We start from the raw sequence: 24167 nt of genomic DNA, 5'->3' as shown, positions 1-24167 counted from the left end.
AGACATTTGCAACACTATAAAGCAGTGCCATTTTTGTATATTTTTTGTTTGGGAAAATATAACTTTTTTTGAAAAAATATTTATACTAAGAGGTAAGAGATGTATTACTTTTAATGAATTAATAAATTTTTTCTCTTTAATTTTTTCACTGGTAAATACCAATAGATATAGCCCACCTAAACAAGTTGCTAGAGTCTTCAGTTTTTTAAGAGTTTTTTAGGGGTCTTGAGACCAAAAGTTTTAAGAATTGCTGCAACAGGCAATGCCCCAAGCCAAACCACCTGTGTAAACTTGGGGCAAGTTTCACAGTCTTTCTGCTTGTTTCCTCATGTGTAAACTTAGGAGTTAGTACTATGTATGTAAAGCAATTAGAACGTCAGGAGCATTCAATGAAATATAATGAAATATACAAAATATATGAAATATAATCAATAAAATTGATGGAAACAGTGATGGAAGGTGGAGGAAAGGGGAGAAGATTGAATAAAATAATTTAGACGATGGGAATGATAGATCTGATTAGGAAAATATACGAGGATTGAAAGGCAATTTTGAGAGCCTTGTGGAGGTTTGTAACTTCCGTATTTGGAGTAAAATCATGGTTGTGTAAATTTTGTGTAAAAATGTTTCCCCTTAACAACACTAAGTTATGTGTGAAAAGGAAAAGGCAAGCTGTTGAATTAACAGAACTGGGAATGTTCCAGTTGGTTTGCTAAGAAAGAAAATAAGGCAAATTGTGATTGGTAAGATGAACTGTGTTTGATAAACTGGGGGAAAAGAGGAGGGAAGAAAACAGATAATCACTAGAGAGCAAATAGAAGAGTTAAGAGATTTGAAATCTTCATCGGAAGGGAAAATGGAGAGAACTGGTAAAGTAGGACGTTAGATAGTTTGAATTTTGGATTTCAGTGGTTAAGTAGATGACAAAACCTGGCATGTGGTCATGAGAGAGAATGTCTGTAGTGTAGTGGAGGTGATGACTAGTGGAGTTGAAATCAAGAACCCAAAAGAATGAATGGGTTTGGATGTTAGTGTGATTCTGGGTGATAGCAGAAGTTGGAAGTCAGGTTCCAAAGTTTTCCACCAATAAGGAGGGGGTAAAAAATAGCAATAACGAAGAAAAAAAAGTGGTATGGCTATAAAGAAAGGAAGAATAATTATCTGAGTGAGGTACAGGGGAACAAGAGGACTGACCATACCTTCTAACCAAGAGATGAAGTGTGCAAAAATGAGCACCTTTCACTTCATAGAGGTTTAAAGCAAGTCGTCTTTGTAAGGGAGAGGATGTTAGGTTTCAATTAAGGACAAGGCAGAACACACACTAGAGACCCTTAATGTGGGAAAATTTGTTCACAAAAGAATGGAGTTCACAGTTTGCACAGTAAATATGAAAAGTAGGTTGTGAGGCACAAAAGATGTAGGTAACAGAAAGTTCCAAAGAATTAGGCAACAATTTTCTATTTCAGTCAATGCATGTGAATTCATTTCCCTCTTCCTTTAGATTTCTCCTTTTCTGAAAAAAATAAAATTTCCTGGGCTTTCCCGTGCCCTGTCTTCCTCTTCCTTCTTTCCTGTTTATTCAGGTAGCCTCTTCCTGCTGGGTCAAATCCCCCATCCTGGAGTGGGAGCCCCGCCCCCCGCGGGAGTGGGCGGGACCAGGGCGGAGCAAATAGAAGTGGGCGGGTCCTTTCCTGTCGACGCGCCGGCGTAAAGACGCTACTTACGTAAGAGGACATCCGGTCCGGCTCCTAGTGTCGGAAATTGGCTCTGTCTACCCTCCTTCGGTTTTAGTAGCTTCTTCCCTGGAATCGCGGCCCGCAAGTTGGAGTTGCTGCTGCCGCGGGCTGGTCTCACGCTGTTCCCTGCCCCTCTGCCCCCGGAGTGAGCCCGGCCTCCCCGCAAGGGTGAGCGAGGTCGGCCCGGAGCGCGCGTGAGGGAGGGCGTCCCGCGGGCGGGTGGTGGTTGTCAGTTCGCCGAACCGCGTGGCACCTCCGCCGTCGCCTCTGGACGCCCCCATCACCCCGCTGGGTCCTCCAGAGCTGCGCTGACCCTGTGCCTTCTTCCTCATTAGGTGACACAGGTCACCTCTTAAATCGAAGCGTTATTAGGGAAGGGCTTAAACCTGTATCAGACGAGAAAAAGAATTACTCTTTTAACTTTCCAAAAACAAATTGGAGAAAAAAAAAATCGAGGCTCAGCCTGAGCCTTTTCACCCCTGGGGACGCAAAAATCCCCACGGGAATGATCACCCCGTGATTGTTTTCCAAGTTCCTTTGGCAGGGGACTACACAATATTTTTTTTTCACCCTGTAGATTTTTGAAATTTTAAATACTGAAAGGGTGATCTCGTGGGCGTGGAGTTACTTGGCTGACCACCTGCTAAACTTCCTGGCCTGATTGGTCCATATTTTTAAGTCTCCTCTTCCCACCACTTGGCTTTTACTCGGACATTTTAACGTTGAGAGTAGACACCCAACTAGGAAAACTTAGATGAGCAAGCTGGTGCACGACTTTACCCTATTGTAATAGGGCCTTTTAAATGAGAAATGTGGAAAAAAAAAAAAAAAAGAGAGAAATGTGTATTCAAAGTGTGATTTCTTAGAAATCTCTCCATGTATCATGGACTTGTTTTGGTTTCTTTGAAGAGAATGTTTGTGCCTTCAGGGAGATTGTGTCATAGTCACCAGTGAAACTTAATCCTGTCCTTGGAAGTTTAGAATTTGTAGATCTTGAACAAGGCCTAGATGTATAATTCTGTATTTTTTAGGAATTTCTACAGTTGATTTTTGAGAATCAATCTTAGAAAATACTTAAAAAACATGTATTTTGAAGACTATGAAGAAACTTGAGATTCATATTTTGAAGCAAGTACATAGACCCATCTATTCGTGTGTCTCTTCATTTACTGATCTCTTAATATGTGCCAGGCAGGGCGTGGAGATAAACATTGTCAAGAAAGACAGGGCTGAAATCCTCAGGGAACTTGTAGTGTGGATTGGATTGGATGAATGGTCAAATAAAAATGTGTTATTTAGTACAAAATCATATTTTTCTAAATGTGGTAGTAGTTCTTTCAACTAAGTAAGGAAATATGAAAGCCAGTTTGAAAGACCTTATTTATACAGGACTTTACATACATACTCATTTATAATACATACTCCTGAACATAAATAGAACTCTGTTAAAATTATATGCTCAGTTACATGTAGAGAGAGGGACAGCTTCCAGAGTCAAAGCAACTATAATACCTTTAATATCTTTTTAGAGAGGTTTGGCTTTGTATTTAATGTTGTCATTTAACTTGACTTGTTACATGATTTGTTGAGTTATTACACATGAGAAATAAGACTTGTTACACTTCTAATCTTATGAACTTGAATGTGTGATATAAACTGATATAAAAATGATATAAACTGAGTAAATAATACAGTTTTAAATATTTCTTATTAATGTTTTTAAAATGTAGTAATTTTTATTTATTTATTTATTTTAAAGATTTACTTATCCAGGAGCAAGCAAGTGTGGGAGTATGAGGAGGGGGAGGGGCAGAGGGAGAGAGAATCCTCAAGCCGACTCCCTGCTGATAGTAGCACCCTAGGGTGGAATGGGAGAGGTTGGGGACTTGATCTCAGTAGCCAGCCACCTCACCTAGGCAATACGCAGAGTAATTTTTAAAGAAAACTTAACATGAGAGAAACTTTTTCTTTTTTCTTGGTGGGAAAAGAAAAATTTGGCTTCTAGGATATAAATTTTCTTGATGTGTACATTCTTTAGAATTGTAGTGCAAATAAGTGCCTTATTTTAAAAATCATCTATTTTATTTGGGATAATGTATATTTGATATTTCATAAAGGCTTAAAATGTGCTTACCAGTCAAAGTGCTAGGTTTGAGTTTAAAATTTAATGAGTAAAAACACTTCATTCTGCTATTTTTTAGTTTATTTAAAATAGCAAATGCAACCTGGCAATTACATCTTCTCTGTTCTCTTGTGTAGAAAGAGGGGTAAAATGCCTAAGAAAAAGACTGGTGCGAGGAAGAAGGCAGAGAACCGCCGGGAACGGGAAAAACAGCTCAGAGCATCGAGAAGCACCATAGATTTAGCTAAACATCCATGCAATGCATCAATGGTAACAGCTTTTTTGGATACCTGTTGGTGGTTGAAAAACTCTATAATACTTATCTGAAAAATGCTTGAATAAAATTTTAGTGAATACAGTGTTGCCGCATATATCTTATTGAATTTTGAATCTGTGTTAGAGGCATGCCCGTTTTCAGTAATACTGAGTAGCAGTGATTTTGTTTGATTTTATGTTATTTATAAACCTAGCATATTACCTTGGCTGCTGTTAGTGACGAATAGATATGAAACAAGAATGCATACTAGGGATTGTGTGATGATTTCCAACTTCTCTAACCTCATATGCATATTTTGTCCTATTAGTTGGAGCCTTTTCATTAGTTCTTTTAGCAGTTCTTAACTCATTTGATTTCTTTTATAAACTTTTCACTTTTCTTGACATCTCTTTTGGCTAACTGTTCTATTATCTTCTTTGCTATGCTCAGTGTGTTAGTCCTGATCATTTCTGGGCTTGTTTGGTCAAAGTATAAAAAAGTAAGATTATCATGTGATTATAACCCTTTCCTTTTCTTTTTTCTTTTTTCTTTTTTTTGGTCCATGTTTCTCTGACTTGTCCCATATTTCCCTATTTCCAGTCCTCTCTACTTTTTCCGTTCCTGCTACTCCTCTTTCTTCTCCTTTTGTTTCATCTAAGGATCATATGAAATGCTTAATAAGATTTTAATCCCTGAATGTTTCTTTTGCATCTACTTTGTGCCAGGTAGTATTTTAGGCACTGTGGGTTATACAGTCCTTGTTTTGACAAGTTCATAGATCACTCATTTTGTGTATTACTTATTATTTTTTTCTAAGTTACAAATCCAACTTAAGTAACGTTAGGAAGAAATAGAGTTTATCAACTAATATGTTGTTGGGCAGGGCAAGGATGTAACTGGGGCTCAGGGACGCCTGGAACATGAACAACCTTGTAGTTCCATCTTTTGCTTGTTGTTTCTTTTTCCTTATTAGTTCCATTTTCTCAGATTGTCTTACCCCATTGGTTTGGGTTTTAGGTAGTGGTAGCTTGTGTGTCTCACCTCCCAGAGTGTTGTCAGAGAGGGAAAGAACTGTTAGATTGGACTTGGTTAGGTGCCCATCCCAGGGCTAACGTTTATGACTGGCATTCGGGGTGGGAGGGACCAGGTTTACATAACACAGATAGGACAGGTGGTAGAGACACCCTTCAGGGTCATTTCTAGAGATGACTAGAGAGGGATCTGAGACAGACAAAAGAATTGACTCACATGTGTAAATACACATGATGAAGCCTAGAGTTTGGTAAGTGTTGTAATAAATGTACAATTAAGACAGAGACATTTGGGTAAAACAAGGATAAACTTGAGTGCATGTGCATGGCTGGGGTACAGTTCATAGAGGAGGTAGGTTCATCATCAGAACTTTCAACAGGGAAAGAGGGTAAAGATAGACTTTTCAAGGAAAAGTATTAGAATAGTAAGGCCTGGAAAAAGCACAAGACCTATTTCATGAATGGCTGACAAATAGTGACTTGAATCTAAAGAGAATAGGCCACCAAGGTTTGAAAGTGGTTAGGGACCAGACTGTTGAAAACTTTTAGTACCATGTTTTAAGATTCTAGATTTTCTGCGAGCTTCATCATACTGTGTTCTCTACTATTTCTTGTGTTTATTCTGTAATATTTGTCTGATTAAAAAGCAACAGCAACAACAAAACAACAAAAAACCAAACCATTGCTGTATTTATATAGCCTATTTGGAAATGCCACTCCTTTCTTTGGTGTTACTAAAGAAAATATGTCCAGGAACATACCTTTGTTAGTAAAGTATGTATATATGCTTGTGTATGTGGATGAAGTTGGAGGCTTTGGCAAAATGTTACTCAAATTTTAACATGAAAAATGGTATTCTTTATAATGAAAGTAAATTTGCATTTTCAACCAGTAGAAAATTGTTATGTTTTTATATTTTACAGGAGTGTGACAAGTGTCAGAGGTAAATATTTATTTCTTTTTCTATCTGTATGTAATAATATAGATCCTCTAACCTTTTATCTGATATTGACTATATTTTAAAATTTTATTTCATATGACAAGGCGGCAGAAGAATAGAGCGTTTTGCTATTTTTGCAATTCTGTACAGAAGTTACCAATTTGTGCACAGTGTGGTAAGTATATGATAACTGAGGACTTAAGCCTTTTCTTTTATCAACCATTAGTTTTGCAGTTGATCAGTTTGAACGTGTGGGTTTATCAGTTTTTATAATACTGTTAGACCTTATCATTAATGAAACAACAAATTGTTATTTGGTGAATCAAGCCTTGATTTTGTCTCTTTGATGTAAGGTTGAAAAATAATTATGGTACAGTTTGGATGTAGGTCCTACCGTGTTGTAAACATTAAAAGATCAGATTTCTGACTAATAACATTTGGTCACTTGAATTTTTAATTATACTAACTTTGTCTTGATAATCTGTTTGTATACTTTTCTAAGTTTTGATATTGCCCACAGTATCTTAGACCACTGAGAATAAATTTATTCCACATTTACTGGTGCCAGTTTTTTTCTGTTTGACTCTTACCATATTATTCTTGAGTTTCTTCATATGTTTTCCCAAGTGATTGCAGTCGAGTTCCTAAGCTACATATTCAGCTCCCAGGTATTCATTCGGAGTAAATGATTATTCAAAGTAAACTAAATGGTAAAACGAAATGGTAGTTCATAGAATAACAAGGTTGGCGTTTCCCAAATAGCCTTCCACAGAATACTTGAGCTTTTAATAGATAATTCTTTCTTGGCTTATCGTTTCTTGTCTTGTCTTTTCCCTTTTCTTTTCTTTTCCTATCCCTTTCCTTTCCTTTCCTTTCTTTTCCTTTTTGAGAGAGAGAGAGAGAGACAGAGGGAGGGGCAAAGGGAGAAGGAGAGAGAGAATCCCAAGTATGCTGCACACCCAGTTCAGAGCCTGATGCAGGTCTCGATCTTGGAACTGTGAGATCAGGGCATGAGCTGAAATCAAGTCATACACTTAACCAACTGAGTCATGCAGGTGCCCTTAATAGGTTTTTCTTTAAAGAAGACATACATTTGAGAAATGCTGCTTAGCTCATCCCTGCCTTTCTATCTGGGAGATTTCTGTTGCATACTTGTATGTTAAAGGTTCTGAAGACCTCCAGTAAAGAAACCTAATTAGTTTTGTTCACACCAGATTTACTCCCCAAACTTTTATTTTTTTTTTTTTTTTTTTTTTTTTTTTTTTTTTTAAAGATTTTATTTATTTATTTGACAGACAGATCACAAGTAGGCAGAGAAGCAGGCAGAGAGAAAGGAAGGGAAGCAGGCTCCCTACTGAGCAGAGAGCCCGATGTGGGGCTCGATCCCAGGACCCTGAGATCATGACCCGAGTTGAAGGCAGAGGCTTTAACCCACTGAGCCACCCAGGCGCCCCTCCCCAAACTTTTATTTGAACAAATACTCCCTTTGGTTATAGGATGATAGTCTCAAGGGGAACACAATTTGGGATATACGCACATGTGTTTATGTATAATAACATCACAGAAAATTTAGTGGAGTTTAGGACTATATCCCTGAATATTTCTAGTGTAGCTCAAGTTTCCAAAGGGGCCATCTTTTGGGGTTTATCAGCTCAGGTCTTGCTCTCAGGGTCATGAGTTCAAGCCTGGCATTAAGCAGGCCCAGTGTGGAGCCTACTTAAAAAACAAAAAACTGGCCTAGAGAGACTACTTGACTGACAGTTTTTAAATCCTTATTTTATAAAAGACGAATATAGAATGAGAAAATAGAGGGGCTCCTGGGTGGCTCAGTCAGTTAAGTGTCTGGTGACTTGCAGCTCAGGTCATGATCTAGGGTCCTGGGATCCAGCCCTACCTTGGGCTCCCTGCGGAGGGGGAAGGTGGTTTGCTTGTCCTTCTCCCTTTGCCCCTCCCTCAGCTTGTGTGCTCCCGTGCACGTGCTCTCTCTCTCTCAAATAAATAAGTGAAATCTTAGAAAAGAAAAAGAATGAGAAAATAGATTATGGAGATGAGTTCTTGCTAGGAGCATCCCATATTTTCATTGTTCTCTGGGCTTGAATTATATAGTGCTGTGTACATGGATTTATTTCCTACTTACTGATTCTTATACTTAGACGTGGAACAGTTGGGTAGCTGCTGTCATTTCCAGTCTCTCTTCCCATTTCCTGTTGTCCTAGCTTCGTTCCTCACATAGTCAAGATAATGGAAAATTGTGTATCTTCTGTGTGTTTCGTGTTCTACTTTGCAGAGTCTGAGATGGGTGATTAATATGTCACCATTAATTTTGACATAGTATATGATGAATGAATTTCCTGATAGTGTTTTGTGTTGGTAATTTGCTGCTAGCTCAGAGCTTTTGTGGCTATAGTCTGATTTTTAGCTCTGTCACTGTATTCCTGATTTTTTCCTGCTCATTTGGGCGCTATTTCAAAATTTTTTTGGAAGAATGTTCATTTGGGGATTATATTTGTAAATTTTTACATATGGATAAACTTAAAAAATGAATTAGGTAAGTTGCATAATCATGGTTTGGTTTGGTTTGAGATGTTCTGTGGAAAGAAATAAACAATAATTTTAAACCAGGCTGTTTTTATTGTGAGTTACAAACTGTGAAATTCATTTTAAAGCATAGCTTTTTAAAATCTGTATTAATTCATCTGAAAATTCACAAGATTTTAAACTGCTTTAATGATTGTTAGGTTACAAACTATTAACTTGGGGTTTCTGATCTGAGTACAAATAATTAGCATATAATTTTATGTGTAATACATTTTTTTAGATATACTTATAAATTTCTACTTTTAAAAGATTAGGGTAGATCTCAGTTACATTGATTTTTTTTTTTAAAGTAACATGAGCAGTAAACTGATTTCTATCCATTTTCAAGTTACTTCTATAAGAATTGAGGCTAGAGTGGCATTAGTGAGTACTTACATGTACTACTCTGCAAGAGTGATAATGCAAATTTGTGTCTTTACTAGGGAAAACAAAATGCATGATGAAGTCTTCAGACTGTGTCATAAAGCATGCTGGTGTGTACAGTACTGGCCTTGCTATGGTGGTAAGTTTCTTGTCTTCATCTCTTAGACAAGCAGGTTTCTAAGGATAAGAAAAGCCGGTCTGAGCAATGATTATTTTTTCTAAATAGTACTATTTTGTCCTTGATTCAGTCAATCTGGAATTTTCTGGTTTATTTATGGCATATTCTTTGAATGATTTGCCTATATTATCCACTTAATTTTGATTGCTTCCTTTTCTTATTGGAAAATGGACAAGAAATGGAAACTTATTTAAAGTTGACTTAAACAAAGATTCATTTGTCAGTGGTACTTTTCGAAGTTATCTTAACCAGACCTCATAGACTGTCATTTACTGTACTAAAAGCCCTGCTTAAGCAAGGTTCAAGCTTTTTCTCCTTTTTTGTTTTTTAAGATTTTATTTATTTATTTATTTGATAGCTATATCAAGAGAGGGAACACAAGCAGGGGGTGTGGGAGAGGGAGAAGTAGGCTTCCTGCTGAGCAGGGAGCCCATTGTAGGGCTCCATCCAGGAACCCCTGGGATCATGACCTGAGTCAAAGGAAGACGCTTAACGACTGAGCCACGCAGGTGCCCCAAGGTTCAAGCTTTTGGTTTAAAAGCATCCTAGTTTCAAAAGAACCCTACTATTAGTGGGTTTTTTCTATAGCTTTACATTTCAAAAAAGAATACATATTTAATGTAGACTTAAACATAATTTCCTCATTACATGTAGAATTTTCTAAGGAAATTCATTGTTTTAAATACAGAAATACCTCAGAGATACTGTGTATTGGTTCCAGACAGTTGTAATAAAGCAGATATTGCAATAGAATAAGTCAAAATTAATTTTTCAGTTTCCCAGTGCATATAAAGGTTATGTTTACAGTATTTACTATACTGCAGTCTACTTAATGTATAATAGCATTAATCTAAAGAAACATTTTAAATGCCTTAATTAAAAAATATTGCAATAAAATGCTAACCATCATCTGATCTTTCAGTGAGTCGTAATCTTTTGCTGCTGGTGAGTCTTCCCTCGATGTTATTGGCCACTGATCAGGGTGATGGTTACTAAAGGTTGGGGTGGCTGTTGCAATTTCTTAAAAAATAACAATTTCTCCATAGCATGCAATGCTTTTTGGTAGCATTTTAGCCATAGGAAAACTTTTTTCAAAATTGGAAGTTAATCCTCTCAAACCCTGTTGGTGCTTTATAAACCAAGTTTATATAACAGACTTAATCCTAGATTATCATTTCAGTAGTCTTCACAGTGTCTTTTCCAGGATTAGATTCCATCTCAAGAAATCACTTTCTTTGTTCATTTGTAAGAAGCAACTCCTCATCTGTTCTGTCATGAAATTGCAGCAATCCAGTCCTGTCTTCAGGCTCCACTTTTTATTCTCTTGGTATTTCCACCACATCTGCAGTTACTTTCTCTACTGAAATCTCGAACCCCTTAAAGTTATCCATGACAGTTGGAATCAGTTCTTCCTAACTACTGTTAATGTTGATATTTTGATCTGTTACCTGAATCAGTAATGTTCTTAAAGGCATCTAGGATCCTGAATCCTTTCCAGGTTTTCAGTTTACTTTGCCCAGGTCCATTAGATGAATCACTATCTCTGGCAGCTGTAACCTTATGAAATATATTTCTAAATAAAAAGACTTGAAAGTCAGAAGGACTTTTGATCCAGGGATTGCAGAATGGATGTTGTGTTAGCAGACATGAAAACAACATCGATTTCATTGTACCTCCCCATCAGAGCTCTTGAGTACCAGCTGCATTGCCAGTGAAATATTTTGAAAGGAATACTTTTTCTGAGCAGTAAGTCTCACCAGTGGGCTTAAAACGCATTCAGGAACTGTGTTGTAAATAGATGTGTCGTCACCCAGGCTTTCTTGTTCCATTTATTGAGCACAGAGAGAGTAGATTTAGCATAATTCTTAGGGGCCCCAGCATTTTTCAGAGTAAGTTAGCATTAGCTTCAACAATGACCAGCTCTGTTAGCTCCTAACAGGAGAGTCAGCCTGTCCTTTGAAGCTTTGAAGCCAGGCACTGACTTCTCCTCTCTAGATATGAAAGTCCTAGATAGCATCTTCAAATTTCAGGCTATTTTGTCAACATTTAAAATCTGTGGCTTAGTGTAAGCACCTGCGTTAGTGATCTTAGCTGGGTCTTCTGGATTATTTGCTGTAGCTTCTGTGGTAGCACTTGTTGCTTCACTTTGCATTTTGATGTTATAGAGATGGCTTCTTTCCGCAAGCCTCATGAACTAACCTCCTAGCTCAAACTTTTCTTCTGGAGCTACTTCACCTCCCACAGTCCTCCTAGAATTGAAGAGAGTTAGGGCCTTGCTCTGGATTAGGCTTTTGCTTATTAGAGTGTTGTGGCTGATTGATCTTCTATCCAGATCACTCAGACTTTCTCATATCAGCAATAAGTCTGTTTTGTCTTTTTATCATTCATGTGTTCATTGGAGTAGCACTGTTAGTTTTCTTCAAGAGCTTTTTTTTTACATTCACAGCTTCACTGAGTATGACATGAGAGGCTTACTTTTGGCCTGTCTCAGCTTTCAACCTGCCTTCCTCATGAAGCTTAATCATTTCTAGCTTTAGATTTTTTTTCTTTTTGTTTTTTAAATTTCATTTATTTATTTGACAGAGAGAGAGAGAGAGATCCCAAGTAGGCAGAGAGAGAGGGGGAAAGAAAGCAGGCTCCCCGCTGAGCAGAGTCCGATGCCAGGCTTGATCTCAGGACTCCGAGATCATGACCTGATCTGAAGGCAGAGGCTCAACCCACTGAGCCACCCAGGTGCCCCTTAGCTTTAGATTTAAAAGTGAGAAACAGTGCCTGGGTGGCTCAGTTGGTTAAAGCCTCTGCCTTCAGCTCAGGTCATGATCCTAGGGTCCTGGGATTGAGTCCCACATCAGGCTCTCTGCTCAGCAGGGAGCCTGCTTCCCTCTCTCCCTCTCTCTGCCTACTCGTGATCTCTGTCTGTCAAATGAAGAATCTTTAAAAAAAATAAATAAATAAAAGTGAGAAACATATGACTCTTTCACTTGAACACTTAGAGGCTATTGTAGGGTTTTAATTGGCTTAATGTCAGTGTTGTTGTGTCTCAGGGAATAGGAAGGCCCAAGTAGAGGAAGAGAGGTGGGCGAACAGCTGGTCAGTGGAACAGTCACAATACATATAACATTTACCGATTAAGTTTGCTATCTTACATGGGCACAGTTTGTGGTGTTCCAAAGCAATTACAATACTAATATCAAAGATCACTGATCACCATAACAAATATAATAATAATAAAAAAGTTCCAAATATTGTGAGAATTACTGAAATGTGATACAGAGACATGAAGTGAGCAAATGCTATTGGAAAAATGTCCCTGATGGTGCAGGGTAGCCACATACCTTCAATGTATAAAAAATACACTAGCAGGGCGCCTGGGTGGCTCAGTGGGTTAAGCTGCTACCTTCGACTCAGGTCATGATCTCAGGGTCCTGGGATCGAGTCCTGCATCGGGCTCTCTGCTCAGCAGGGAGCCTGCTTCCTCCTCTCTCTCTCTGCCTGCCTCTCTGCCTACTTATGATCTCTCTCTGTCAAATAAATAAATAAAATCTTAAAAAAAAAAATACACTAGCTGTGAAGAGCAGTAAAATGGAGCGCAAGAAAATGAGGTATGCTGTAATAAAAAAAAAATGCGTGATGGGCATTTTGATCTCTTTTTCACTAACAAATAGCTCTTAAACCAATTTTACTGTATTCTGTTGTGTGGCTTGTTTATTTAAAAAAAAAACATACTTATTTGAGAGAGGAGGGGGTGCAGAGGGAGAGAGAAACCCAAGTGGACTTCACACTGAGTAAGGAGTCCAATGCAGGGCCATTTCTCATGACCCCAAGATCACAACCAGAGCCAAAACCAAGAGTCGGATGCTTAAATGACTGCGACACCCTGGCGCCACCCTGTTGTGTGATTTTTATGCTTGGGTCCAAATTTCATTCCATGAGAAAAGTAGTAGTACTTCTATGTCAAGCAGATATTTTATTTATAGCAACTTCCCAAGAACATTATTTTCCATCATGAAGCACACCTTTATATGATCTATTTCACATGTGGATATCTTACAGAAGCAAGAAACTAGACTTACTCATCAGTATCTTGTGAATTTCTCTTCATTTTTAAATATAGGATTGTCAGTATTATCTTTATTCATAAATCAATGTAATCTTCCTTGGTAGCTTGCTTATGTCCAGATTTATCAAATGCTTTTTAAAAAATTCACTAAGTTGTGAATTGAATTGAATGTGAATGATGTCTCATATAAAACATTTCAGTAGACTCAGATATCATTAGCTGTAAATTCTAGAAAAGTGATTTTCTGGAAATCTTCTCTTTGTCTGTCAAAATTCCCTCTCTCTTCCCTCTTTTATACCCTGCTTTTCCCTGGGAACCTGACCTGTGTGTAAGGACTGGTCAGTGTCTTTCTTACCTTCTGGCTTCCCTTTGGGTTCAGCCAGTGGAGGCCCTGGTAGGACACCTGTAGTTGGGAGGACAGTACAGTCTGGGTGTTATTCTTCAAGCTCTCTCGACACCGTTATCCTTGTTTGGCCATGGATTGGCCATGGTTTCTCTCTATATGGCCAGGTAATCTTCTCCACTCTGCTCTCTTTCAAGGTTCTGGTAACTCCCTCCTCTCCCCTTGTTTCAGGCTCAGGGGTTGTCTGGATCATCCCTTATGTTTTTTCTAAGCCCTTCTCTTGTCCTTTGTAAATCATCTCTTGTAAACTCTCCTGGATTACTCAGTTTAGTGTGTCATCTTTTTGTGTCTTGGAATCTGGATGTTCCAAGAGATGTATTTGAGGATTTACTCTCCACAGTGATAATCCATTTTTATAGTTCAAAAAGCATCCTCCTATTTGTTCTTTACTACTGTTACAGAGAATCTTGAATACTAGAACATTGAGTTGAAATTCAGAACACTGGTTTAAATCCCAGCTCCGCTGAAATGTAGCTCTGGGATTTGGACTTAAGACTTGGGCCCCTATTTGTCACCTATAAAGGAAAGACCATCTAGTCCTATTTTCTTGTTTTCTTTTTCCTTTTTTTTTTTTTAAGATTTTATTTATTTGTCAGAGAGAGAGGGAGAGCGAGCGAGCGCACACAAGTAGGGGGAATGGCAGGCAGAGGGAGAAGCAGGCTGCCTGATGCGGGACTCCATCCCAGGACCCTGGGATCATGATCTGAGCCGAAGGCAGATAGATGCTTAACCGTCTGAGCCACCCAGGCATCCCTAGTCCCATTTTCTTAATATTCTTTCTAGCAGTTAATATTCTATAGATGCCATTGTGTTATCTTGATGTAGAATTGGAGTCTTATCCTATTTAATTCTCTTTCTCTCTCTCTCTCTCTTTTTAAAGGTTTTATTTATTTGAAAGAGAGAATGAGAGAGATCATGAGAGGGAGGAAGGTCAGAGGGAGAAGCAGACTCTCTCCCTGCTGATCCTGGACTCCAGGATCATGACCTTAGCTGAAGATACTTGCTTAACCAACTGAGCCATCCAAATTCCCTAATTCTGTCTAATTAATTTTTTTCCACAAAGAAATTTAATGATTCAAAGCATAAGTAGCCTTAACAGAAAAAAGGTGTTGACAGAAGTTTAATATTTTTTCTCAGTTATTCTAAAAAAGCTATGTGAATTATTTTATAAATTGATTCAGGAAGGAATTTTCTTAAATGAAAAATACTTATTTTTTTAGAAAATGGAATATATATTTATTATAAATCACAGTATCACACAGGTGCACAACATAATGATTTGATGTTTGTTTATATTGCAAAATGATCGCCACAGTAAGTCTAGTTAACATCTATCAGCTCACATGGTTATAATTTTTTTCTGGTGATGAGAACTTTTAAGATCAACTGTCTTAGCAACTTTCAAAGAAATAAAGTATTATTGACTGCAGTCACTATGCTGTACACTACATCCCCATAACTTATTTAATATGTGACTGCAAGTTTGTACCTTTTTTTTATTATTATGTTCAGTTAGAAGTTAAGAAATATTTCTAATTGAAAAAATTCAGTTTATTTACTATAATTGTGATAGATAAGAATGCTTAAATGTGGACTGTGGACACCATTCGAATTAGAATTCAGTTAGAAGGCAACACTTTTAGCTCTGTGACTTACTTTAATGATTAGTGTTAGGGCTAAATGTATAGTTCCCCCTCCTTGCTTCTTATTCTTTTGATTTATAGCCAAGTTTTTTATATTGTAAATAGCTGTTGGTGAAGTAGTTTGATTTTCAGAGAACCCTCTTTAATTTTGGTTTAAGCAAAATTTTTTCTTTAATGAAGCCACCCACTATCACTAAGGGTTGATAAATTGCTAAATGCATACAATTTTGATGGTTGCCATTGGCTAAACAATGGTTGCAGCCAGGCATGTGACAAAGATTAATTTTTTGTGTTCCTTGGTTACAGGGTGCAATATGTGACTTCTGTGAAGCTTGGGTTTGCCATGGTAGGAAATGTCTCAGCACACATGCCTGTGCCTGTCCTCTTACTGATGCTGAGTGTGTGGAGTGTGAGCGAGGTGTCTGGGACCACGGTGAGTGATTACATACAAGCAATGAACTTTACTTAAGTAAAGGTTGACTTTGAAACATTCTGGATGCTCTTTTTATATGAGTAGCCAGGGGATTGTGGGAGTCCACTTTTTTATGGTTCAATTTGGCAGTTTTCATTGTAGCCTTTACCAGAGCAAAAACTACTGTGTCATTTTGGTGTAATTCTGAAGTAAATTGCTTGACTTCTTTAAATTGGTATTTATGGCTTCTTTAAATTGAAATTTATCATGTTTCACTTGTGGTTTTTTTTTTTTAATCCAACAGGAGGCAGAATATTCAGTTGTTCTTTTTGTCATAACTTTCTCTGTGAAGATGATCAGTTTGAACATCAAGCCAGCTGCCAGGTTTTAGAGGCGGAAACATTCAAATGTAAGTTTTTATAAATTAGATGTCCTTTATACCCAGGATTCTTAATAGTATTAAGTGTTAGACTCAAAAAAGAATCTAGTTTTTCATGCAGCCTCTTGTGGACTATAATTCAACTTAATATCTCTTTTCTGTTTCTAAAAAAAATTCAGAACCAATAAATAAATAAATAAAATTCAGAACCACATACTTTTATTTTTTTCAATAGGGATGCCACTGGCATTTTGGTTGGGTCAGTTCTTTGTTACATGGGATTGATCAGGCACTATAGAGCTTGTAGCCTTCCTGGTCCTGAGTACTAAATACCATTTTCACTTCCCAAGTTATTATAACCCCTCCCACCTCTACCTGCCTCCACCAGCACCCCCCCACCCCCTGCCATTTCCAAATGTCTTGAAGTAAGTGGTATGTGATACTACCCCTAGTTTGTTCCTGCCAGTTGGTTCCAGTGGTTTTTAGACAAGAGTATGCATCAGAAACGTCTGTGGAGGTTTTTTTTTTTTAAATTTAGGCACCCCTGCCTCATCCCTGGTGATTCTCTGTTTGAAGTCTATGATAGGTACAGGCATATGTATTTTACCCACACACATAATTGTCATGTATCTTCCAGTTTGAGAACCAGTGTTACTAATTGGATATCATCAATGGGATTATCTTTACAGATAGATTACATTTTATTTCTGCATTATTTTTGATTCTCAAAGCTCAAGATTCAGAATCAAAACATTACTTAAATTCTGCTTCCTGGTTATGTGATTTTGGGCAAACCACCAAATCTTTCTAAAGCTGAGTTTCCTTATATATTAAAGGAAGATGCTAATTTCTTTTTCAAAGAGTTAATTAAAATGCAAATCCACATAAAGTGTTATTATGGTACTTTTACTTAGAAAGCCCTTATTAAACAGTAGATATTATTATAGGAAAGGCTGAAGTTTCCCAGACACTCACTTCCTTGAATTTGGTTTTTGTTTTGATATGAAATGCTAATCTCTATATTCTCCTATAAAGTTGATAGTTTATCAGTTTATACATGTATATATAAATGCGTATGTATGTAATTCTTACAGTATTCCTATTGAAACTCTTAAAGGTTAAAGAACATCTCAAATAGCATTTTTGAGCCATTCTTAGGCTTCTGCAAAATGTGTAATATAAAAATTGAATTACTTTATTTGGGACTTGAAGAGCTTTGAGTATTTTGTATCATGTGGCCCCAAAGACAGGCAGCTGTGAGTGATAAGGCTATAATTTTATCAGGAAGTTTTAGTGATTCAGTAAAAGACAAAGGAAAAATAAACAGTTGGCAAGATTAAGATACATCTGTCATTATGTCTTTGATATCTGATATTAAGGTCATGCTCATTGCAGGTTCCCAGGTGTCTTTGGTTTACTGTAACTTATCTTTACCTTTTTTCTTCATTGCTTTATTTTTTTCTTGCCATTCTTTCTTTGCCAGTTGCCATTCACTGCTTGTTTTTTTCTGAAATATTTTCCTAACCATATCCATAGGCCCCAAAGATATAGCTTATTTCCACCCCCTTACTTGGTCATATCTCATTTATAGGATTGACCTTACTTAGGAATTGGGTGATATAGAAATTCTTTGAAATCCTTATTTACCTGCAATATCAGTGGGAAGGATGTTTTAAGAAAAAAACAGAACAATGGTGTTGACTCTGCCTGTATTGTTTTTTTAAAATAATTAAAATGGCTCCAGGACTTCTGATATAAAATGGCTTGTCATCAGCAGGCTTTGATGCATCCCAGCCTGCTCTCTTTTAAAATAATCTGAAGACATAGAAATAGATTTAAAATGGAAACCATTCCCCAGTTTAAAACTAGGAAACTCAAACCATTTTAGAATCTGAGTGAAATGCATGTCCAGGATTGTAACTCCTGGGGAGAGAAAGAACTGGGCAGTGAACTGGAGTGCCGGTGTGTTGGCTTGAGGTAATTAGGGAAAGAAGAATGGCAGGGCCATGTTCTATCTTTGTTTGAGTTCCCAGAAGTAGAGATGAGGTAAGATAGACAACAACAAATTTCTTGGGCTCATGTCCTTGTGGCATGTCAAAAGCCTTAAGTAGTGGGGTTAGGAAAAGTTTCAGTATCAGAAATGCCTGGGGCTCCTTGGTGGCTCAGTTGGTTAAGTGCCTTTGGCTCAGGTCATATCCCAGGGTCCAGGGTTGAGCCTCAGGTCAGGCCTCTGCTCACTGGGGAGCCTGCTTCTCCCTCTTCCTCTTCCTGCTGCTCTGCTTACTTGTATGCTTGCTTTCTCTCTCTCTCTCTGTGTCAAATAAATCTTAAAAGAAAAAAAAAATGCCTGGTGTACAGTGGGAGATTGGGTTGGGAGCTTTGTTTAGTATGTGTTCTAGCTATGTATTTGGAAGAGATATATAACATTTTGGTTAAATATATCCTTTTTTTAAAAATTTTTTTTAACTGAATGAAGAAGGAACCAAAAATTCCCTATCTTCAGGTGGAAATGATTGAGATTTCAGATTTTCGTCCCTACAGACTGAATGAACTAATACGGTTATTATTGGAGTAATTTGTTATATATATGTAATATAGTTAGCCCTCGAACAGTATGAAGGTTAGGAGCACCAACTGTCTGTACAATTGACAACCTGCATATTAACTTCTGACCCTCCAAAAACTTAAGTCCTAATAGCCTACTGTTGGCCAGAAGCCTTACTGATAACATAAATAGTTGATTAACATATATTTTGTATGTATTATGTAATATATTCTTAGGCTAAAGTAACTAGAGAAAGTAAAATGTTACTAAAGAAATAATAAGGTAGAGAAGATACATTTAAAGCACTGCACTGTCTTTATTGAAAAACATCTACATATAAGCAGATGTGCACAGTTCAAACCCATGTTCAAGGGTCAACTATAGTAAGCACTCAGTTTTTTATTTTTAATTTTTTTGTTATTTTAACTTCTATTTTATTAACTTTTTATTTTTAACTTTTTCTTTTAAACTTTTAAACTTTTTCTAACTTTTTAAATTTTTAACTTTTATTATTAACACATAGGACAAATAATACATATCCAACTGAATTATTGGCATTACTGTGGAAGAAAGCGGGATACTTGGGGAGAAGCAATGATAATACACAAAATTGAGAGCATCATTCCTGAGTTTAAAAAAAATACTTGCCTGTGCACATTAAAAAGGCTACCCATGAACCAGGGAAAATTAAGTAAGAGAATTCCCAAATTAGGAACATCTGGTCAGATATTTACATTACAAAGACAGGCTTCCTTTTATTTGTTTTCCTCTTTAGTTTTTCAAGACCTCTAAGTGAATTTTATATTTGGACTTTATTAGGTAAGGCTTAGTTTATCGTCTCCTTCTGTATCTCTGGTACTTATTTTTTCTTCCATTTCTGACACAGTCAATATGAGCCAGACATTCTGGCTTTTCTAATATATTTGCACTTAAGTTTAGGTTTTTCCTCAGTAATTATAGGTAATGACCAAAATTAACATGGTTTACTGACTAAAATAGAAATAAAATATTTTGGGATTTTTCCCATCTTTTCCTGCCCACTTGAACATTATTTTCTCTTCATAGCCACCCTTTCTATCTGAAGTATTCTATTCCCTTATCAGAAGTTATGCAGAAAATGGTAATGTGTCATCAGGAGATTATATATTAATAGAGAAAATTATTTTTTTTAAGATTTGTTTATTTTTTAAAGATTTTTACTTACTTAGAGCAGGATCAAGGGGTGGGGCAAAGGGAGAAGCAGCTTCCTGCTGAGCAGGGAGCTTGATGTGAGGCTTCCATCCTAAGACCCCCAGATCATGACCTGAGCCAAAGGCAGAGGCTTAACCGACTGAATTACTCAGATGCCCCTCTTTTTAAGATTTAAGCATTATTTGATAAAGGGAAGAATTTCAGCCAGTGTCGGGGAAAAAAGGATGTCTCACCGTTTCATTCTTTTTTTTTTTTTTTAAAATTTTATTTATTTATTTGACAGAGAGAAATCACAAGTAGATGGAGAGGCAGGCAGAGAGAGAGGGAAGCAGGCTCCCTGCTGAGCAGAGAGCCCGATGCGGGACTTGATCCCAGGACCCTGAGATCATGACCTGAGCCGAAGGCAGCGGCTTAACCCACTGAGCCACCCAGGCGCCCCACACCGTTTCATTCTTTTAAATATAATTAATGAAGTTTGCCATCTCCTAGATTGGAGAAATGGAAGGAGGTTGGAGAATAATTAGTGCCATACTAGTGAAATAATGCTGTGTGTGTGCACTTTGTTTCTTTCCTTCTGGCTGGGGATTCCATCTCATTTTGTATGTCCTCTGGGTTATATTATGAGGCAAAAAAAAAAAAAAAAAGTTAATAATTGAGCTAAGTACATCAAGTATAAATCTGTGGAAAATAGTGTTTTCGTTCCAAGGTTGAATCTGGACATTATGTATTTTTGCCCATAGGTGTTTCATGCAATCGACTTGGTCAGCATTCCTGTCTTCGTTGTAAGGTATACTTGTCTGTTATTTTTAGATTTTTGTTTTTAATCCCAGTACTCTTCCACCTTGGATTATTTATAGCTATAATTAATCTAACAAGGGTCTTTCAACATTATGTAGTTTACTTCTTTTATTTTGAAGATTGTGAAATTGAGTTGAGAAAGCTGAGTGACTTTCCTAAGGTCATCCAGTTGGCTTATCTTAGAGTAGACACTAATGCACATGTCTCCTGAATCTTGGCTCAGTGTTTTTACACCTTATGTTTATGGAGAATGTTTTGACCAAAGTGTTGAGAATGTATTTTAACTAACATCAAAATTCACTTGCTTATAGGAGAGTTTGAGTGAAAAGAAGATTTCCATAATGGTCTATTTCCTTAGATTTTGTCTCCAGCATTTCTGTTTGTCAAGGATCACTAAACGGGCAGCCCATTCACTTCCTGTCAGAAACATTTCTCTGGTTCTTCTGGTCCTAACCCTATCTTTCCTTTCTCTCTCAAATCTACCCCAGTTTCACCAAATGACTTTCAGGTGTTATCTATGCTATTTCTTCTGCCTTAGATCCATCCCTCTTCCAGTTTTGCTTACCTTACCCCACTGTACCCTGTTCTCCTTCAGCTCTCAGCCAACACATCATGTTTTCCAGGAAGCCCTTCCTGAATCCCATATCCGGTTTAGTGCCCCTCCACTGCACTTCCCTTGCAGTGAGCAGTGTCTTGCAATTACCTTTCCACTTGTCTGTGTCCTCAGTTAGGTTATATATCTGTGAGGGTGGATAGGCTATTCACCATTATGTCATCAGGGGCTTTGTGAATGCACATGTATTTATGAATGGATCAATGTGTCTATGCTGTCATTCCCCTGTGTATAATTTCTGCTTTATGTTAGGTCATAGTGCAGAGAGTTCTGGCAAAGACCATTTCCCTTAAGAAATTTAAATCAGGAGTGTGACCAGTCCCAACAAAAGTCTTAATCTCTACCCTCACAAAACTGCCTTTAAGTTTTCTGGAAATATTGAATGATAATTTTGTATATTTTTTGAATTATTTATTTACTTGCTTATTTTTACTTATCTTTTATAGGCTTGTTTCTGTGATGATCATACAAGGAGCAAAGTGTTTAAGCAAGAAAAAGGTAAACAGCCTCCCTGCCCCAAATGTGGACACGAAACTCAGGAAACTAAGGATCTCAGCATGTCAAGTAAGGCTCTTCTTAAAATACCAGTGGAGTGATTTTGCTTTCTTGCTTAGACAAGATTTATCTCTTTTTTTTCTCTTTCTATTTTTGTTTTTGCCTCTTCTTCATATTTGAAAAGATGAATGTGTTCTCTTAAGCAAATGGAATTTTATAGCCTTGGAAAATTTGTGGGTGAAGTTTCTCAATTTAACTTAAGAAATACACCATCATTCACTTTGATGTTTGGCATTTGACTCAGTTAATGACATAGTGAATACTGAAATTTAAGACCAAAAAGTAATTTTTTTTGCCTTTGCTGAGGTTTCCTTGTTGAATAATTGAGTAGCTATAAATCTTTAATATTCGAGTGCTGGTAATCTTCAGTGCTTGGAAGTTGAAATTCATTCTAAAGCTTTTTGTAGGTGTGTAGTATTTGAGCAGCGGTGCTTATTATGTAATATATCACTACTATAGGAAATTGTTTTGTGGTTTTTATATAACTTTTCTATGAAGGAGTAAGACTACTACAAACATGTTTGTAGTCATACAATTTATAGTTTTGTTAAAGAGAATTTGACTCTTTACCAAACATAGCAGAATGGAACCATAATCTGAAAATACTTTTGTTTAATTAAAGTTGTAGTACATTTTAGTACAATGAGGTGAGACTGATGATTTTGCTGATTTTTTGAACTGAACTATATTGCCACTTAGGCAGAAGAAATGAAGGGCTTTGTCTTGTTGGATGCCAGAATTATAGAGTGGTTCTCTTAAGAAAAGTGTAATGATATGAGATCAACAGTTCTGTGATTTGAAAATAAAATTTTAATCCATCAAATGAAGAGCATTTTAGCTTTTAACGTGCCTTATTTGAATTGTTTGGAGAGTGCTGCTGTTTTGTTTTCCAGCTTTTTCTAGATTTAGTGAAATGATGCTGTTGTCTTTATTATATGTTATATATGGTATGTATATAGGCTCTGAGTAGGCTAGAACTGATGGTTTTACTAAGGTCTCCTTTTTTTCCGGTTAAGTATTAAGTGAGGAAATTAGGAAAATGGGAGTAAGAAGCAGCCAGTCAGTTTCATATAATTTTGTATATTGTAGAAGAAAGTGAAGATGTAAAGAATCAAAACAAAGTGCCATCCATGTACATGTCTGTCTCTTACAGCACGGTCCCTGAAATTTGGCAGGCAGACTGGGGGCGAAGAGGGAGATGGAGCTTCTGGTTATGATGCCTATTGGAAGAATCTTTCTTCTGATAAGTATGCTGATAGCAGCTACCATGATGAAGACGAAGATGAAGAGGAAGCAGAGGATGATGAAGAGGAAGAAGATGAAGTCGGAAAGGATTCAGATGCCGAGTCATCAGATTTATTTACTAATTTGAATTTAGGAAGGACCTATGCCAGTGGCTATGCTCACTACGAGGAACAGGACAACTAGGAGAGCTGCTTGCCCATGGGTGACTGTGTCCGAGACGAGCCAGAATCTGTGTGCTTAATGAATTGGGTGTGGATGTTCAGAAGTACTGTCACTTAGCCTTGTGCAAAAGACTAGTTATGCACTCCCTGGGGCAAGGAGTGGGGCATAGCGTTTTTATAGGAGCTGATAATCAGGCTTATAGTATAAGAAAAAACGAGTTCCAAGGGTAAGATGTTTATTGATTCCAAGCAATTGAAGCATCATGAATTGGAGTTTTACTGATTTCAGTAATCAGTAGGTTATGCCAATTAGATACATACCCAGGATAAAAGAATAGAATGGTAATATATTTGATTGAGATTAGATTGCTGTTTTTATTAAAAAAAACACCGCTTATATTCTTTCTTTCTGATTTTGTAAGATGGTAATGGGTAAAATGAATTATTGTATTTTTCCTTGTAGGTCCACAGGATGAGAATCAGATGTTAAATGCTGAATTTTCATTAAATATCCATGTTATCTTAAGTAGTCATGATATGTATGTTTTAGCAATTACTCATTCATTTTTTTCTTCACAGTGTGTGTCCTGAGCAGTACCTGTTATTAATGCCTAAATGTATAGACAAAGGTGACTGAATAGTTAGTTTGCAGAGACGTAGAGACAGAGACAGTATTATTACACAGATGCATTTATGCATTTGTCTTTGAATAAATCTAGTATTTCACTTCTATACTTTGGATATTTAATTTCTTATTTTCAAGTTTTAAACTTATTTTGGAAATTTCCAATATTTTTGTATAAACTGCTTCATTTCTCCTCTACTGTGCAAAATAGGTAGCAGAGATTAATGATGCAGTAGATGCAGAGTTATATGGCCAGACCCCATCACTAGTGGTAGGTAGAGAACAGGCAGTTGCGGCACAAGTTTCAGTTGTA

At 37.0% G+C, this 24167-nt stretch overlaps 1 protein-coding gene across 2 annotated transcripts; it reads left to right on the top strand.

Annotated features, from left to right (window-relative positions):
• Positions 1-1709: 1709 nt before the first annotated feature.
• Positions 1710-23961, top strand: ZNF330 (zinc finger protein 330). 2 transcript variants are annotated; one of them, XM_059168209.1, is made up of 10 exons: positions 1710-1904; positions 3996-4128; positions 6069-6088; positions 6190-6260; positions 9106-9185; positions 15637-15763; positions 16047-16151; positions 20598-20644; positions 21715-21832; positions 22977-23961. In XM_059168209.1, the coding sequence occupies exons 2-10, from the start codon at positions 4009-4011 to the stop codon at positions 23249-23251; spliced, it is 963 nt and encodes a 320-aa protein (XP_059024192.1). In that variant the 5' UTR covers positions 1710-1904; positions 3996-4008; the 3' UTR covers positions 23252-23961. The 2 variants fall into 2 exon arrangements, with proteins under 2 accessions (XP_059024192.1, XP_059024203.1); XM_059168220.1 differs by lacking the exon at positions 6069-6088.
• The last annotated feature ends 206 nt before the right edge of the window (positions 23962-24167 follow it).

Source organism: Mustela lutreola, chromosome 1, assembly GCF_030435805.1.
Source record: "Mustela lutreola isolate mMusLut2 chromosome 1, mMusLut2.pri, whole genome shotgun sequence".
In the NCBI taxonomy this organism is placed as follows: domain Eukaryota; kingdom Metazoa; phylum Chordata; class Mammalia; order Carnivora; family Mustelidae; genus Mustela; species Mustela lutreola.
This window is presented reverse-complemented; position numbering and strand designations above follow the sequence as displayed.

Excerpts from the sequence above, each read along its gene's own strand:
- ZNF330 (XM_059168209.1), top strand. The coding sequence starts at position 4,009 with ATGCCTAAGAAAAAGACTGGTGCGAGGAAGAAGGCAGAGAACCGCCGG. Across the intron at positions 6,089-6,189 it reads GAGTGTGACAAGTGTCAGAG|GCGGCAGAAGAATAGAGCGT; the intron begins GTAAATATTTAT and ends TCATATGACAAG. Across the intron at positions 15,764-16,046 it reads GCGAGGTGTCTGGGACCACG|GAGGCAGAATATTCAGTTGT; the intron begins GTGAGTGATTAC and ends TTAATCCAACAG.